We start from the raw sequence: 18,623 nt of genomic DNA, 5'->3' as shown, positions 1-18,623 counted from the left end.
AGGCCAGAGCCAGTTCTCTGAGTATTGAACGGCAGCAGAGTTTGCTCCGCCCCTCAGTTCCTCCCTACAATTGACTGACCGAGCTCAGCAGAATATACATTGCAGCCGTTCGTGCCCAGGGTACTGGATGCGCCTGAGGTGAGGCTGGCCCATTGGAGACGGATCACTGTGAGTACCAGAGGGACTATCTGGGTGTTGCTGACACACACGAATGGGAGTTAATTGGGGATGCTTTGTTTTAACAGGCTGGAGACAGGATGAATTACTTCATCCCCATTGTGTTCATGGTCTGCATTTACCTGCCGGGATCTGACAGTGCAGGTATGTACTTGTTCTGATATAAAATATTCCTGTGTGCAAACACCATTCAGGGTGCATCTTAGCACAGTGGTACTGAGGATCACGAGACATTGGAGCAGAATTAAACCATTCAGCACACCCATTCTGCTCTGTTACTCCATCATGGCTGATTTATTACCCCTCTCAACCCCATTCTCCAGGCTTCTCCCCATGTGGGGCAGCAGATCCCAGATTCCATTCCCAGTCTGACCTCATCTTGTGGTCCTCAGATTCCAGGTTCTCCCCCAGCCGGTTAGATACTACAGGAATGGGACACACACATTTCAAACCCTTGGTGGGTGTGAACCAGTGTTCTGGATAAACTCATCAGCAGGAAATGTTATTTGGTAATTTGAGAGAAGATGTATTGTATCCTGATCAAATGCTGAAACAGTCACTTTATTGTCTTCAAACTTTCTGGTCAGAACCTGTTTTCTCAGGTTGATAAATGGATGGTACATAGAACAGTACAGTGCAGTAATCGGCCCTTCCTCAGATCCACGGCTGATCTAAACTGATCACATCTGCCTGTGGAGGATGTGTATGTCTCTACTCCCTGCCTGTTGATGTGTCGGTCTGAATGCCCCTTAGCTTTGCTATTGTGTGTGTTCTATTTATTATAAATTACTATGATTGTACATTTAGATGGAGACGTAACATAAAGATTTTTACTACTCATGTATGTGAAAGATGGAAGAAATATAGTCAATTCAATTCAATTCAATTCCCCTCGCAGTGCATTCCTGGTATCCTACCATCTGTGTAAGAAGAAAATCTGTCTCACAAATCTTTAAACTTTCTCCCTCTTACATTAAACCTTGGCCCCTTAGTATTTGACATTTCAACCTGCAAAGCAGACTCTGAATATCTACACTATTTATGCCTCTCTTGATTTGACTGACTTGTCAGGAATCTTCTCAGCCTTCTTCAATCTTCTTCAATCCATTTTTCTTTAACCCTTCCTCCTGCTGAAAAGTTTCCAACTCAGGTAACATTTAAGTTAACCTCTTCTGCACTTTCTCCAAAGATCCCACAGCCTTTCAAATAGGACAGCTGGGAATTATGGATTAGTTTGCCCCTGGTCTTTACCCCTCACCCATTGTGACAGAATGTTCTGCTGATCCAGTATTGATTTGGATAGAGTCGGTCACAGCTGATGACCTTGGTTGGATGTTTAAAATGACACCATGGTGAAGTGTTATTCCCTCATGACAGACTATCAGCTACAGTCAAACCTCAGGGAACTGGACGGAATTCATTGGTCTGATCTGGAAACTGACCATGTGACAGGAACGGAGTGGGGAATAATGAGCAGGTGTGAAGCAGGCAGTAAAAGTAAAGACATCTCCCACCCCAGACATTCTCCCTACCCCTCTCCCACCCCAGACGTTCTCCCTACCCCTCTCCCACCCCAGACATTCTCTTCCCCTCTCCCACACCAGACATTCTCCCTACCCTTCTCCCACCCCAGACATTCTCTCTTCCCCTCTTCCACCCCATTCTCTCTCCCTCTCTCCCACCCCATTCTCTCTACCCCTCTCCCATTTCAGACATTCTCTCTATCCCTCTCCCACCCCAGACATTCTCTCTTCCCCTCTCCTGACAGGCAGAAGATATAAAAGCCCAAGAGCACGACCACCAGGCTCAAGGACAGCTTCTATTCCGCTGTGATAAGACTATCAAACAGTTCCCTACCATAATACAACAGACTCCTGACTTTACAATGTCCATCATCGTGGCCCTTGAGTGTCTTATTGTTACCTGTACTGCACTCTCTCTGTAACTGTTATACTTTATTCTGCATTGAGTTATTGTTTGATCTTGTTCTACCTCAAAAAATTGAACTGATGAATTGCTATGTAGGGACAGTATAAAACACAATGAAACTCAGTACATGTGACAGTAGTAAGCTAATTTATCAATTTACAAATGACTCTGCCATCCGGAAGGAGAAGGGAAGTGAAGAGTGGGCTGAAAGATGGCAGATGGAGTTTAATGCTGATAAGATTGAGGCGCTACAATTTGGTAGGAATAATCAAAATAGGACATACATGGTAAATGGTAGGGCATTGAGGAATGCAGTAGAACAGAGTGATCTAGGAAAAATGGTGCATAGATCCCTGAAGGTGGAATCTCATGTGGATAGGGTGGTGAAGAAAGATTTTGGTATGTTGGCCTTTATAAATCAGAGTATTGAGTATAGGAGTTGGGATGTAATGTTAAAATTGTACAAGGCATTGGTGAGGCCTTCCACTGGGAATGACTCTGACCCAGTGATGGTGGAGGAAGCCCAAAGGGGACTGTGGGGTCTGGGAGCTGAGGGTGCTCACATGTAACCATATAACCACATAACAATTACAACACAGAAACAGGCCATCTCCGCCCTTCTAGTCAGTGCTGAACACTTACTCTCACCTAGTCCCACCTACCTGCACTCAGCCCATAACCCTCCATTCCTTTCCTGTCCATATACCAATCCAATTTTACTTCAAATGACAATACCGAACCTGCCTCTACCACTTCTACTGTAAGCTCATTCCACACAGCTACCACTCTCTGAGTAAAGAAGTTCCCCCTTGTGTTACCCCTAAACTTTTGCCCCCTAACTCTCAACTCATGTCCTCTTGTTTGAATCTCCCCTACTCTCAATGGAAAAAGCCTATCCATGTCAACTCTATCTATCCCCTTCATAATTTTAAATACCTCTATCAAGTACCCCCTCAACCTTCTACGCTCCAAAGAATAAAGACTTAACTTGTTCAACCTTTCTCTGTAACTTAGATGCTGAAACCCAGGTAACATTCTAGTAAATCTCCTTTGTACTCTCTCTAATTTGTTGACATCTTTCCTATAATTCAGTGACCAGAACTGTATACAATACAAATTTGGCCTCACCAATGCCTTGTACAATTTTAACATTACATCCCAACTCCTATACTCAATGCTTTGATTTATAAAGACCAGCATACCAAAAGCTTTCTTCACCACCCTATCCGCATGAGATTCCACCTTCAGGGAACTATGCACCATTATTCCTAGATCACTCTGTTCTACTGCATTCCTCAATGCCCTACCATTTACCATGTATGTCCTATTTTGATTATTCCTACCAAAATGTAGCACCTCACACTTATCAGCATTAAATTCCATCTGCCATCTTTCAGCCCACTCTTTGAACTGCCCTAAATCTCTCTGCAAGCTTTGAAAACCTACTTCATTATACACAGCACCACCTACCTTAGTATCATCTGCATACTTACTGATCCAATTTACCACCCCATCATCCAGATCATTAATGTATATGACAAACAACATTGGACCCAGTACAGATCCCTGAGGCACACCATTAGTCACCAGCGTCCAACCTGACAAACAGTTATCCACCACTACTCTCTGGCATCTCCCATCCAGCCACTGTTGAATCCATTTTATTACTTCAATATTAATACCTAACGATTGAACCTTCCGTGTGGAACCTTGTCAAAGGTTCCTGCCGGCTACTCTCACCGGGTTTACCGGCCTGTTGAAATGGTGTACCGGAGAGTTGCTGCTGTGGCATGCAAAGAGCTACTTGGTGCCACAGTTGTGAACCGAGTGTCTGGTGGGGCAATGGAGAGTGAGCCCCTTCACCAGAAGTGTTAGCCCTCCCTGCACACCTCATACACCCCTCTGAGGTCCTTACATCCATGCCATTAGACACCACCCCTGTTGTGTTCCCTTCATTATCGCTTTCAGTTCTAAACTCAGCTCCCTATTGCACCATCAGATGGAATCTGCTCCCACTGCTACTTGTGATGATGCCTTTCCCACCCAGACTTCCCCATCTCAGGCTATTAAAGGATAATTGGGGAGAACATTCCCAAAACGTCAAAATTTCCGTGGTATACGTGACATTATCTTCACCTGGTATTCAGTCTCTGTGTAACTTTAGGACATTTGGGTATGACTGCCAGGAGTTACTATGTGGACAAAAGACCACTGGGTTATTTAATTCAACAGACAGCTATGACAGTCCTTTCGATCATTGTACACTCGATGGTTTGGGGTGTATCTAAATGAATGAACTCTCTGAGCCTCCCGGTGACACACACAAATTACTGGAGGAACTCAGCAGGCCAGGCAGCGTCCATGGAAAAGGTACAGTTGACATTTTGGGCTGAGACCCTTGGCATCCTTAAAAGTCTTCTCCTCACGCAGCCCCACGTTACTTCCTCCGGACGGGGTTTCACTCCTTTGATTAAAACCTGTAAGAGAGCCACTGGGTCTAATAACCCTGGTATGAAATTACAGTAGGAATTAAATAACCACATTATCTTCCTCACTCCCCTAACACTGACAGGATGGGGCATACAATTGATAGTTGAACATCCGTTATCTGGTAATTCATTCACTCTCTGTGAGATTCCGTGCCCTGGGTACCGTGTATTTGTTTCCCGATGTGAGCCTGTGAGAGTTGATCTGAAACCCCTGCTCTGCAGTATTTATCCAGCTGTCATCCCTGAGTGACCTCCTTCATCCTCTGAAGCGACTGGTAGATCGTCTAAGCTTTTACTGTGTCAGGTGCCAGACTGACTTCCCCGAAGTGTGTGCCATGGCTTTATGGAATCTGATCCATGTATACTGTTGTGACTGTGACCTGAGTCACTGGAAAAACACTGAAAGGGTCAGTATTCATCACAACAACCAGGCACTCTCCTGGAGTCTGACTCAATGTATAGATACATCAGCTTTATATACCCTTAAGTCAAAGGTAACAGCACGTGATTCAATACAATTTCAGGAGTTACAATGACATTGTTTACTTCAATATTTTGAGTTGATAATGACTCATTTCAATTGTGTATTACAGTGGGATACTCCCCTAAATGCTCAAATATCTTTGCTGGGACGAATTAGTTCACACAGATGATGTAAAAACTTCTGGGGGCAGAGATCGCAGACACCCAAAATGAATGTTGTCAAGGGCTTCTCTGAGTACACAGCTATGCCAACTATTGAATGATGAGCTATACCTGTGGCCGTGTTTGTTGTGCTAAGTGACACCATCAGTCTGGTCTACCATCTTGAACTCAGTCACAATGGTACAAAATAATGTAATAATGTAATAATAAACCATAATGTTGCTGGGTTTGACACAGGCAGATGAACATAACCCCCATTGTTTTACGTTTGCCTGATGGAGATGACAATGTCTCAGTCACTTCACTTTGGAAACTATACTTAGCATCCAGCCCCTGCTGTGGCCAGAAACCTATACTTTGTAGACAATGTTGTTTGAAAAGTTGTCCTTTTAACTCCAGACTGATTACTGCTTGCAATTGACATTAAGAACTCTAGACTGTTTCCATCTTGAATTAATAATCTGCAATATTCACATAAATTCATAATTCCAGAATAATCCCCGACATATAAAGCAAATTGGGACTTGGGTGCTAATGGAACAATCCCCTAAAACAAACACCAGTGACATCTAGGACTGTGAGCATTTTATGTTCCAGGGACAACTGTTCAGGACTGTGATGGAGAACTTGCCTTGTGTGCTAATGACTGGGACACCTAGCTAGGGACTGCTGGAACAGACATTGGGGTAAAGGAGATAATGTTATAGCTGTGTCTTCTCAGGCCATGGCTGGTGGCAGAGATCTAAAAAGGGAAGAAGGTCTAATAGGAGGAGAATATTTAGTGTGAATTATAATCAAGATTAGCATACCAATGTGGGCTGAATGGCCTATCCAGATCTGTACTGTTCTCTGTTCTATGAAAGTAAGGACAGCTCAGACCCAATGCTCTGCTTCTCTCCGAGGTGAAGGGTTTATGGAATGTAGTAATCAGTGTAAATGGCTGCAGGGATTGGCAAGATTGGCAAGTTCTTAATGTCAATTGCAAGCAGTAATCAGTCTGGAATTAAAAGGACAGCTTTTCAAACAAGATTGGCTGGCTGTTGTCTGACCTCAGGCTGCTTGTTGGTCAGTACTGAGGGATTGATGGTGTTGAACTCAGTCGCAATGGTGCAAAATCGCTTAAAGAGTGTTGGCCGGCTTGATGAAGACCATTTCACATCCCTCCATTGTCTTCTGTTTGGTTGATGCAGACAAGAACGTCTCATTTGCAAACTCCACTTTGCAAACTATATCCCTTGTGCAACCAGCCCCCTGGTGTGGGACACAGTGTGTGCCCTATAGACAGTACTCTTTATAAAAGCTGTTCTTTTGACTTCAAATCAATTAGTGCTTGCAATTTATATGAAGAATTGAAGACTGGCTCTTGTTTAAACTCGACTGCTTGCACCTGTAGTATATTCACATAACTCCATACCTCTGTGATTCCCTAAAGGGGAGTCCAGCGCTTTGTCTATCATGCACAAAAATCCAGAGAAACTGAACAGGTCAGGCAGCATCAATGGAGGAAAATGAACCTTTCTGGCTGAGACCCTTCTTCAGGTCAAAATGGTGCCTGACCTGCGGAATTCCTCCAACATTTTCTATGTGTTGCACAAGATTTCCAGCATCTGTAAAATTACTTGTGTCTACTCTGGCCACAAACTCCAGTCGAGTACACGCCACAAACTCCAGTCGAGTACACATCATAAACTCCTGCCAGGTACACATCACAAACTCCTGCTCTGAGTAAAGGGACTTGTTCTTCCTGAATACTGGTCTCCAGTTACTGCAGTGCCCCACCTCACAAACACAGATCATTGGTGATATTTCAAACTGTGACTTAACCACATCTAACTCTTTATGTTTTACAGGTCTGGGAGGGAAATCGCTGATTTTTGGAAAGGAAACAAGCAACAGCTATGTCAGAGTTTCCCCATCGTCTTTCACCGATTTGACCGCCTTTACTGTCTGCCTCAGGGCAGCCTCTGAATTGACCCGCAGTTACAGTTTATTCTCCTACGCAACATCAGGCCATCACAATGAACTGTTGATTTGGTACACAGCTAATGGACACATCACCCTGTATATATACAATGAGATTGCAGTGTTTTCCCTTCCAAAGATGGATGCCTTGCTGAGACACATCTGTGTAACCTGGGAGTCTAGAGAGGGTTTGGTTACCATCTGGGTAAATGGGAAACGCTCTCTACAGAAGATTGGTGGGAAGGGTAGGGTTGTGAAAGGTTCTGGTCAGTTTATTCTTGGTCAGGAGCAGGACAGTGTTGGAGGAGGTTTTGACATACAACAGTCATTTGTTGGGGAGATAACTGATGTTCACATGTGGGATTTTGTGCTTGAACCCAGTGAGATCGAGACAGCAAATGAGGGATGTTTCTGTACCGGAGGCAACATCATCAACTGGGGAACAACTTCCTACGTATCAGGAGGGACGGTGACAATCAAGGACAATAATGACTGCATATTTTAGTGCCTTGGCTACAAAAATGATACAACTGTTCACAGGGAGCACTTTCTCCCCAAGGCAGTCTTACTGAATATGACCTTTCATTCCAATCTTTTCTCTCTAAATCAGATGATCAGTAGATATAGTGAAGTTGATTCTCGAATAAAGGGCTGTTCATGTCTGGGTAAGGGACCACTCAGTGAGTCCTTCCAGTTGCTCATCAACCCTCACTGACTGGGGAGTGGCTTCAGACTCTTCAGTGTAGAAGAGTCTCGCTCATTCTCTGTCACACGTTGGGAGTTGGATGGGGTACAGAGAGCAATGAAGGATGTTTACAGGGATCAGATGTAAACTCCAGAGTACTATCCCACTCACTGAGCCTCATTTAACATGAGGAAATTACAACAACTGCTCAGGACAGATGAGCCCTCCCTCTTTAACCAGACTCCTCTCCTCATCCATTCTGCTGGCCCCTTCCTCAGATCCCACTGGGAATAGTTCATCCCGGTTAAAAGGTGCACCAGCACAGAGCAGTGGCAGGGACATTTTCTGCCCTCACCCTGACACCCACAGGCAGACAATGAAGTGTCTGGGGCAGGGGTGGTGATGGTGATGGGCAGACATGGACTCTGGGGAAATCCCAGTGGTGGAAGGTGATCCTGCCCTGGACTTTGTTTGTGCTGATGGGAATTATTAGTCTCTCTCTCTCTCTCTCTCTCTCTGTCACATTGTTTGTTACACCAGGCTTTGGAAAGCTCACAGAATGTACTGTGCCACATGTGACTGGGATTAAACTGTAACACTGCTGTTTTTCAGCTGAGTAAATTAGCATCAAAACAAAAATGATCATGTGTGTGGTTATTACTCTGTGTGTGTGTCTGTGTGTGGTCTTCAGTGAAAATTCAGCTCACTCTCAGTTCCCATCATTAAATCAACACACAAGACCATAAGATATAGGAACAGAATTAGGCTATTCACCCCATTAAACCTGCTCCACCATTCCATTATGGGTGATTTATTATCCCTCTCAACCCCACTCTCCTGTTGTCTCCCCATAAGCTTTGATGCCCTTACTAATCAAGAACCTATCAATCCAAGCTTTAATAATATCCAATGACTTAGCCTCCACAGCCGTGTGTAGCAACAAATTCCACAGATTCACCACACTGGTTAAAGAAATTCCTCTTCATCTCTGTTCTAAAGGGATGTCCTTCTATTCTGAGGCTATGCCCTCTGGTCCTAGACTCCTCATCTCCAGGAAACATCCTCTCCACATCCACTCTATCGTGGCCTTTCAATATATAATACATTTCAGTCAGATTCCCCCTCAGTCTAAACTCCAGTCAGTACAGGCCCAGAGCCATCAAACACTCATCGTACATTAACCCTTTCATTATTGGGTTCATTCTTATGAACCTCCTCTGGACCCTCTCCAATGCCAGCACATCCTTTCTTAGATAAGGTGCCAAAACTGTTCACCATATTCCAAGAATGGTCTGACCAATGCCTTATAAAGCCTCAGCATTACATCCTGTGATGGTATTGGGTTCACTGTCCACAAACCCTAAACTCAAAATAAGATTTCACATCCTGTCCAATATAGGTACCTACTGGTATACTCACTATCGGAGGTTATAGTGTACCAACCTATTCTCCAAGGACTAGCAACTTCCCTGTCTAGTCTCTGCGGTGAGATCCAGCTGTCAATACCCACTGCTGAGTGATGGATCCCCCTCCCATCTCTCAGCTGCAGCTCCCCTCTGTGGGTTGCCAACCGTTCTGTAACACTACTGTTTGCAAAGCTGTGCTTTTAGCTTCAGACTGATTACTGCTTCCAGTTTAAATTGGGAACTGAAGACCAGTTCTTGTTTACGACAAAAAGCTGACCAAAGAATATTTCTTTGAAGTTCAACTTTGTCACCAACAATTCTGACCCACTGGAGAGGTCGTGCCACTGTGTTGGACATCTAGGGTCAGCAATAGGCCTCCTGGCCCCTGGAAAATGAATATCCATCGTGATTATCCATTTTATATTCTCGTCCTCTCGAAATGAACACTAACTTGTACTTGCCTTCCTTATTACCAGCTCAACATGCAAGTAAACTTTTAAGGAATCCTACACAAGGACTCCCAAGTGCCTTTGCACCTCTGATGTCTGGATTTTCTCCCCATTTAGAAAATAGTCTACACCTTTATTCCTTCTACCAAAATGCCTGACCATACACTCCCTTACACTGTATTTCATCTGCCACTTCTTTGCCCATTATCCTAATCTGTCCATTACCTCTGCAGACTCCCTGCTTCATCAACACTACCTGCCCCTCCACCTATATTTGTATCATCTACAAAGCCATCAATTCCATCATCCAAATCATTGACATATAATGTGAAAATGTTCTGGTAAGATGGTGGCATGTTTGTTTGCAACAACTTCTACAGGGTCAACAAAAGCTGCTACTGTCCTGTGTAAACATACAGTGCCTATAGAAAGTATTCACCCTCCCTCTGAAAGTTTTCATGTTTTATTATTTTACAATATTGAACCTCAGTGGACTTAATTTTACACTGATCAACTAAAATAAAACGTGTCAAAGTGAAAACAAAATGATATAAATAAAACACAAAATAGTTGATTGCACCCCTTTCAAGTCAGTATTTAGTAGATGCACCTCTGGCAGCAATTCCAGCCTTGAGTCTGTGTAAAAAGGTCTCCATCAGCTTTGCACATCTGGACACTGCAATTTCTCCCCATTCTCCTTTACAGAACTGCTCAAGCTCTGTCAGATTACATGGGGATCATGAGTGAACAGCCCTTTTCAAGTCCAGCCACAAATTTTCAATTGCATTGAGATCCAGACCCTGACTTGGCCACCACTCCAGGACATTGACTTTGTTGTTTTTAAGCCATTCCTGTGTAGCTTCAGCTTTATGCTTGGGGTCATTTTCTTGCTAAAAACCAATCATCTCCCAAGTCATAGTTCTCTTGCAGACTGCATCCGGTTTTCCTCCAGGATTTCCCTGTATTTGCTACATTTATTTTACCCCCTATCAGGGCCTGCTGCAGCGAAGCATCCCCACAGCCACCACAATACTTCACGGTAAGGATGGTGTGTTTTTGATGATGTGCAGTGTTTGGCTTACACCAAACCTAGTGATGGCCAAAAAGCTCAATTTTGGTTTTATCAGACAGTAGAACCTTCTTCCAGCTGACTTCAGAATCTCCCACAAGCCTTCATTCCATTTCTTGATGATGGATTTAACTATATTCCAAGGGATATTCAATGACTTAGAAATTTTCTTGCATCCATCTCCTGACTTGTGCTTTTCAACAACCTTTTCACAGAATTGCTTGGAGTGTTCTTTTGTCTTCATGGTGTCATTTTTGCCAGGACATGGACTCTCCAGCAGTTGGACCTTCCAGATACAGGTGTATTTTTACTACAATCAATTGAAACACCTTGACTGCACACACTCATCTCCATTTAACTAGTTATGTGACTTCTAAAACCAATAGGCTGCACCGGTGATGATTTGGTGTGTCATTAAATGGGGGGAGGGGTGAATACTTGTGCAATCAAATATTTTGTGTCTTATATTAATTTAAATTACTTTGTAGAGATCTGTTTCACTTTGACACAAAAACGTCTTTTTTCTGTTGATCAGTCGAAAAAGCCAAATTAAATCCACTGTGATCCAGTGTTGTAAAACAATAAAACATGAAAACTCCTGTGAGGGGTGAATAATTTTTATACACACTTCTTCTAATGATCACAAGATCCTGCTGCACATTAACAACTTGTCTACACCATGCATGTCCACACCATCAGCGAGTTGCTCATTGGTGGAGAAGATGAAAGAGCTGCACATCATGCTGCTGCCTGAGTTGTTGGAGGCTTACCGTCTAGTTGTGAACATGATACATGGTCGCTTTTCCTGTGATTGCAAGATCCTTTTGGACATTGTTAATCTGGTAGGCTGCAAGTTTGATTCGCTGATCTATTGGCTGAGGGCAGGAGTGGATGGCAGGGGGGCTGCACGGCCATGGTCGTAGGGAGGACGAGGCGTTGCCCGTCTGCTGCCGCCTGGAAAGCGGTGAGAACAGTCGAAGCTCGTGTGCTCCACCAGGGGGCGGTGTGGTTCGGCATCCAGGATGGAGTCGGTGCTGCCCTCCCAGTGCTTCACTTGGCGGAAGACACACCAGCATTGTTGTCAACTGGAGATTTCAGTGAACTGAAGGATCTGGACTATATACATGGCAAAACACAAGGAAATCGACAGCGCTTCTCCCTATAGATGCTGCCTGGCCTGCTGCGTTCCACCAGCATTTCGTGTGTGTTGCTTGGACTATATACATGTTATTTTTAGCGGTTTTATTTGGTTGATTTTCTATGTGCTCCTGGACTGGGTCTCAAGCCGTGGTGTTGGCCAGAGGCAGTGTCCAGGCTGGAATTGGTGCTGACCCACCCCCAGTGTTCCCTTGCCAGGAGATGGGCTCTATTGTGGTCAACTGGAGATGTCAATGGGTTGGAAGCTACAGACAGAGGCATAACTGAGCTGCAGTCAGGAAAGAAAGTGAGCATTAACAAAATTGCAAATCCAAACAGAAACCGGCCTGGCTGAACAAATCGTGTTGCTGTTGCAGCAGGGGCTCACATACACCAAATCAATGCAGATTTAAAGGCAAAACTTGCAGAAAATGCAACAAAGTAGGACACATCCAAAGAGTATATCAGGCAGACAAAAATAAATCGACAGCACAGAGAAGAGAAAAAGATAAAAAGTCAAATTACAGCTTCTAAAGGAGCACTAATCTGCATGCTGTTGATGAAAAATCTGACAATGATGAGAGTGACACAGGATTGTGTGGCCTTGAAATTTATAGTGTACAAAATTATCAAGAGACAAGCGATATGGTTTACACTGGAAATGAACTGTAAATTATTCAAATGGAATGGGACACTGATTCAGCTGTTTCAGTCATTCCACAAAATGTCTGTAACAGCATTTCAAAGATATTAAACTGCAGATATCCAACTGAGAAATTATACTGGAGAAAATTTAATGCCTATGGGAATGACATCCTGAACTGTGAAATACAACAACCAACAAGCCACCTTGAGCTTGTATGTGGTAAAAACAAAAGGACCAGCATTGTTGGGTCGTGATTGGCTGAGACAACCACAACTTGATTGGAGATCCACTTGCCATTTGCATGCCACATCTCCTGCAGTGAGGTCATCTGAAAGTGAATTCAGAAAGGTACCGGATGATGCCACAACTGTCTCCATAACAATCACCATGCCCAAAGGAGGACAAACAGGGACTGAAACAATCTCTGTGCCTCTGGTTGCAAAGCATATTGGACCAAGGAAGGACCATGCAGCTCAGAGGAAGCAGGAAAGTGAGGAAAGCACTGGTCCAAATGCAACTGTTATTGTAGGCAACATGTCTGAGAAAACTTCTGACGTGCCTGTCAGACAGTTACATAGAACCATAAACTGGCCCTTCTTGGCTGTGCCAAACCATTTTTCTGCCTAGTCCCACTGACCTGCACCTGGACCATATCCCTCCAAACCCAAAAAAAACCTCCAAAAAAAATATTATTAATATCCTTCCTGTAATTAGGTGAGCAAAACTGCATACAATATTCCAAATTCGGTCTCACCAATGTCTTATACAACCACATCATTACATTCCAACTCTTATACTTAATACTTTGATTTATGCCAGAAACGAGCCACGCTCCCGAATAATGGCTTCAAGACAAATTCAAGGAAACAAAGTTTATTAACAGTTCTGCAGAGCTGGGCCCCTTCAGAGAAGGGAACCCTGAACCTTACAGGGCAGCAGGTTTTATCCTTCTTCCTTACCCCTCCCCTCCCTGACTCGGGAGGTACACAGTGTTTTCCCATTCCATATTTGGAGTTGTTTTTTTACACGTTTCTGTAAAACAATAGTCCATATCTCAGGACTTCAATGATTCCACAAGCAGTTAATTTTGTCAAGGCTTCTGCATTCATAATTAGATCACACTTGTTTACAGACTTTAACCCAGACATAACAAAATCACATTTGTCCCTAAACATAATTAAATCACAGTTGTCCCTAGACATAATTAAATCACATTTGTCCTTTGACTTTAACCCGGACCTGTCAGAAACGCACATCTTAATTTTGAATCTTACAATACCACCCTTTTTCTTTTTAAGATGTGCGTTTCAGCTAGCATTTCTCTCACTCCCAGGGGGCCCACTTTCTTCTTTAATAGCATAAGTTTTAGCTCGTTTGTCCCATGATGGGGTATCGCTACTGCCTGGAGCTGGAATATACTGCGCCTGATCAGTGTTCGTATACAAGGTATCAAACACGGCAAAAGTAAGAGAATCATTAGACCCCCGCCTGCTACTAGGAGAACGGTGCGCCACCAACTACCTCCCAGTAGCCCATCTAGCCAACTCATGTTCCCCAGGGATCTCCAGGTTTGTACTGGCACGTGGGCCAGTTTCCGAATTTTGTCGGATATTTTTAACACGGCCTTTCCACTGTCGTCTATCTTAAGGCAACAGTTTGTAAGATTGAACTTCCCACATACCCCGCCTTCAGAGGCCAATAGGTAATCCACAGCCAGCCTGTTCTGGTATATTGCTGTTCGCATCTGACTCTGCTGTTTTGCCAACAGCTCCAATGCCAGTGCCGTTTGATTGGTTATCACTCCCACCACCGCCTGCAGTCTAATAATTCGGTTTAACATGTAGACAGGAATGCGATACCCCCACGACCCATCCTGGGCCCAGGTCGCTGGCCCATAGTATTCAATGATGCGAGCCGGTGGCCACTCATCACCCCACTCGCCCACCTTTATCTCCCGTGTTTCTCTCCTTAATGAATCAAACAGCTTAATTCCCAGCTTCCGGTCACCCTCCTGATGCAGGAGGAAGAACTCCGGTCTTTCCTGGGACAGCTGAGACTTCTCATGGTCCCCCCCTGTCCCATGTATCCTTTATTATAGACTTGGTAATAAGGTTTACTATTCTCCCAACATGTTTCTCTCTTGCTTAGATCATAGCATCGATCATTCACATGCGAGTGGGACACAAATGATCCTGGGAACACCCTCTGCCCCACTCGTACCACGGTTCTGCACTTGTCACATTTCCCTTCAATTTCCCCGACATATAGAATCAAATATATTACAGTCAATAATGTTACAGTCCACATAGAGTTCATTTTTGCTGCCTTTTTAGCCTCACCACCATCGGTTCTTCACCGGGAACACAGATCCACTCAGTGTGGCTTTCGGGCTTCACCGGTCCTTTTACCCTGGATGCGTGTGTCCACCCTTTTTCTTTTGTCCGTACAGCCGCCTCTGTTGTTAGCAGGACCTGGAAAGGGCCTTCCCACTGTGGCTGTAACTTCTCCGGCTTCCAGGTCCTTACCAGAACCCAATCTCCAGGCACGATCTGATGTAAAGCAAAGTCGAGCGGCGGAGTCTGGGCCGAGAGACCCTTTTTCCGTAGTTCTGCAAAGGAACGGGACAGTGCCAGTAAATAGTCCCTTACAAAGATATCACCCCCTTGTAGCGTGGGGTACCCTTCTACCTTATTCCAATACGGGAGTCCGAACAACATCTCATATGTCCTTGCGGGGCGCTGTTCGTATTCTTAAAAGGGCAATAGGGAGACACTTAGTCCATGGTAGTTTGGTTTCTAACATCAACTTGGTCAGTTGTGCCTTTAGGGTGCTGTTCATTCGTTCTACTCTTCCCGAACTCTGGGGATGCCACGGGGTATGGTACTTCCATTCGAAATCAAGTGCATCGCAAATTAACTGGTGCGTATCTCCTTCTTGGTACGTGGTAGTGACATTCCAGTTATTCCAGCTATCCTTTCTGGGGTAATGCATCGCTGTCCTTTACTGACCCGGTGTCCCAGGTACCTTACTTCCTTTTCTACAAATTGTAACTTTTTCTTTGGGATACGTAGCCCCTGCTTCCCCAGGAAGTTCAGTAGTCTGATGGTGTCTTCCTGCACCCCTTCCTGTGTTGGCCCGGATAGTAATAGATCGTCCACATACTGTAGCAGTTGGCTCTCTGGAGCACATTGGAATTCTGCTAGTACTTGCTCCAAGACCTGCCCAAATAGGTTAGGTGATTCGGTGAACCCCTGTGGCAGGACCGTCCACCGGAGTTGTCTTTTCCGCCCCGTCGTAGGATTTTCCCATTCGAACGCAAACATGTCACAACTGCTCTCTTCTAGCGGGCAACTCCAGAAGGCATCTTTTAGATCTATTACACTGAACCATTCATGGTCAGGGGAGATCTTACTCATCAGTGTGTAAGGGTTGGGCACTACCGGGTATCGGGTTTGGACTACTGCATTTAGGCCCCGCAGGTCTTGTACCATCAGATAAGTCCCATCTGGCTTTCGCACCGGGAGTATTGGGGTATTATACGGTGACATACATTCCTCCAGTAGTCCGTCAGCGATCAGTCCTTCAATCACTGGCTGCAGCCCTTTTCTTCCTTCCATTGAAATAGGGTACTGTTTTCTCCGTACTGGCGAACTGTTAGGTAATAGTGAGATTTGCAAGGGGGGACGTTCAAACCCCCCCCCCCCGGTTCCCTTCCTGGTACCATACCTCCGGGCTTATTTTCCTATTGTCTTCTTCCCTGAGGGCAAACAGCTGTACCATTATCTTCCCGTTCCTGGGCACAGTCCCGATGCCTAGCCTGACTTGCAGATCCCGCCCGAGCAGGTTGAATCTCGCAGAGGGTAACAAAAGTAGGTCCTGTCCCGTTACCCTATCTTCATGTTCAATTTTCACGTTTTCTATAACAGGTACTTGTATTATTTTGCCTCCAATACCGGATACTCCCATTACCTTTGTTCCGGTTCGGGTGCCGGGAGGTATCTGGATTACGCTAGATCTTTCGGCACCCGAATCTACCATAAAGGTTGTATCTGACCCTTGGGGACCTAATTTAAATTTACCAGGGGTTCCTGCCGATAATTCATCCCCAAGGGGTGGAACCCCCGACCTCCCTAGTCTTCATCTTCCATCATAGCGTACGAGCGCACTTCCCGTCGGTATCTGGGGCACTCACGCCTGAAGTGTCCCTCTTCGTTGCAGTGAAAACATCTTAAAGCCTTCCTTAGCCCTCCTCCTTGCTCCGGGCTACTACCTCGATCCAACCATGGTCCCCGTCTCTCTCTCTACTATCTGTGGTTACTTGTCGCACTGTCTGGACCATTATCCTTGCCGTCTTCTGCTTCTCTTCATCCCTTCTTACAAACACTTTCTGTGCCTCCCTAAGCAGTTCACTTAAGGGTTTAGTATTCCAATCTTCTAGTTTTTCCAGTTTTTTTTTCTGGCCATGCTTTCGATACAAATTCAACATGAATCAGCTGTTGGCCAACCTCCGTCTCAGGGTCTGCGGAGCAGTAGGGGGCACATATGGGGCGGCAGGTGGTCGAGCACCTCCCATGTATTCTTTTTCTGTCCCCCTTCATTTATCGTTTTCAATTTATAACTATTTGTCGTTGGTAACCAGCATAGGGCATAATCACTTTCTTCGGGTTTAACGTTAGGTTTTGAACTCACGTACAGATTAAGGGCTTGTTGTACCCAATCCTCACTAGACCCGAACTTAGGCCATCACACAGCCGACCCTTGGATCGGCTGGCGGGACCAGAATTCACAGTACTGTATCATTTTTTCTTTGACTTCCCTTTTCGCCTCCCATAATCCCAATTTTCTAACATTCGTCCCAACGGACTATCAGGGGGTACCCCGAGGTATTTTTCATCATTGGCGCCTGGATTTCCTTTACCCTTTTCTCTCTTAGACCCCTTATTCCCCATCTCGAGGACTTGCTCGGTTCCAATCCACCCGCAGGCACCCCGTAATTCCACAATTCTCGTGCACTACGTCTCTGCAGGAATTTAATTTGAATGTGACCCACCTAGCTCGGTCACTCCTGTCCAATTCCGGAACCTGTATTCCCGCGATCGCCCAGGAATTCACCTGCAGGCACCCCGCAGTTCCACAATTCTCGTGTACTACGTCTCTACAGGAAGAATCACCTGCAGGAACCCCGCAGTTCCACAATTCTCGTGTACTACGTCTCTACAGGAAGAATCACCTGCAGGAACCCCGCAGTTCCACGATTCTTGTGTACTACGTCTCTACAGGAATTCAATTTCTTACCTGGGTCCTGTGCACAGAAATTACTCAATCGCTCACTGTCTCAACTGCCTCGACAACCCCTCTTTGTTTCCTTGAGTCCGCCGGATATCACTCGCTCAAGCCGCGCGGGGCGACGAGCAAGGAATCAGGGACTGCCGAACTCGGCAGGGTGCACCTTCTCCGATGTCCTTCCTTGCCCCCCTCACGGCTGGAGTGTGGATCCCGGACGAGCCCCCAAGTTGCCAGAAACGAGCCACGCTCCCGAATAATGGCTTCAAGACAAATTCAAGGAAACAAAGTTTATTAACAGTTCTGCAGAGCTGGGCCCCTTCAGAGAAGGGAACCCTGAACCTTACAGGGCAGCAGGTTTTATCCTTCTTCCTTACCCCTCCCCTCCCTGACTCGGGAGGTACACAGTGTTTTCCCATTCCATATTTGGAGTTGTTTTTTTACACGTTTCTGTAAAACAATAGTCCATATCTCAGGACTTCAATGATTCCACAAGCAGTTAATTTTGTCAAGGCTTCTGCATTCATAATTAGATCACACTTGTTTACAGACTTTAACCCAGACATAATTAAATCACATTTGTCCCTAAACATAATTAAATCACAGTTGTCCCTAGACATAATTAAATCACATTTGTCCTTTGACTTTAACCCGGACCTGTCAGAAACGCTCATCTTAATTTTGAATCTTACAATTTATAAAGGCCAATGTACCAAAAGCTCTCTTTATGATCCTATCTACTTGTA

At 44.9% G+C, this 18,623-nt stretch overlaps 1 protein-coding gene across 3 annotated transcripts in view; it reads left to right on the top strand.

Moving 5' to 3' along the window:
* LOC140719760 (mucosal pentraxin-like) overlaps window positions 1-8,526 on the top strand; it is a 60,963-nt gene extending 52,437 nt beyond the window's left edge. Inside the window, exons 1-3 of one of the 3 annotated variants that reach the window (XM_073034605.1) lie at window positions 17-168; window positions 246-321; window positions 7,091-8,526. In XM_073034605.1, coding sequence (XP_072890706.1) covers window positions 258-321; window positions 7,091-7,707 — 681 coding nt within the window. In that variant the 5' untranslated portion in view covers window positions 17-168; window positions 246-257 and the 3' untranslated portion in view covers window positions 7,708-8,526. Of the gene's footprint in view, window positions 1-16; window positions 169-245; window positions 322-7,090 lie in introns of those variants that run through there. The other 2 variants (XM_073034607.1, XM_073034606.1) reach the window with 2 other exon arrangements.
* Window positions 8,527-18,623: the final 10,097 nt, after the last annotated feature.

The sequence above is a fragment of the Hemitrygon akajei genome, chromosome 32, assembly GCF_048418815.1.
Source record: "Hemitrygon akajei chromosome 32, sHemAka1.3, whole genome shotgun sequence".
Lineage (NCBI taxonomy): Eukaryota > Metazoa > Chordata > Chondrichthyes > Myliobatiformes > Dasyatidae > Hemitrygon > Hemitrygon akajei.
This window is presented reverse-complemented; position numbering and strand designations above follow the sequence as displayed.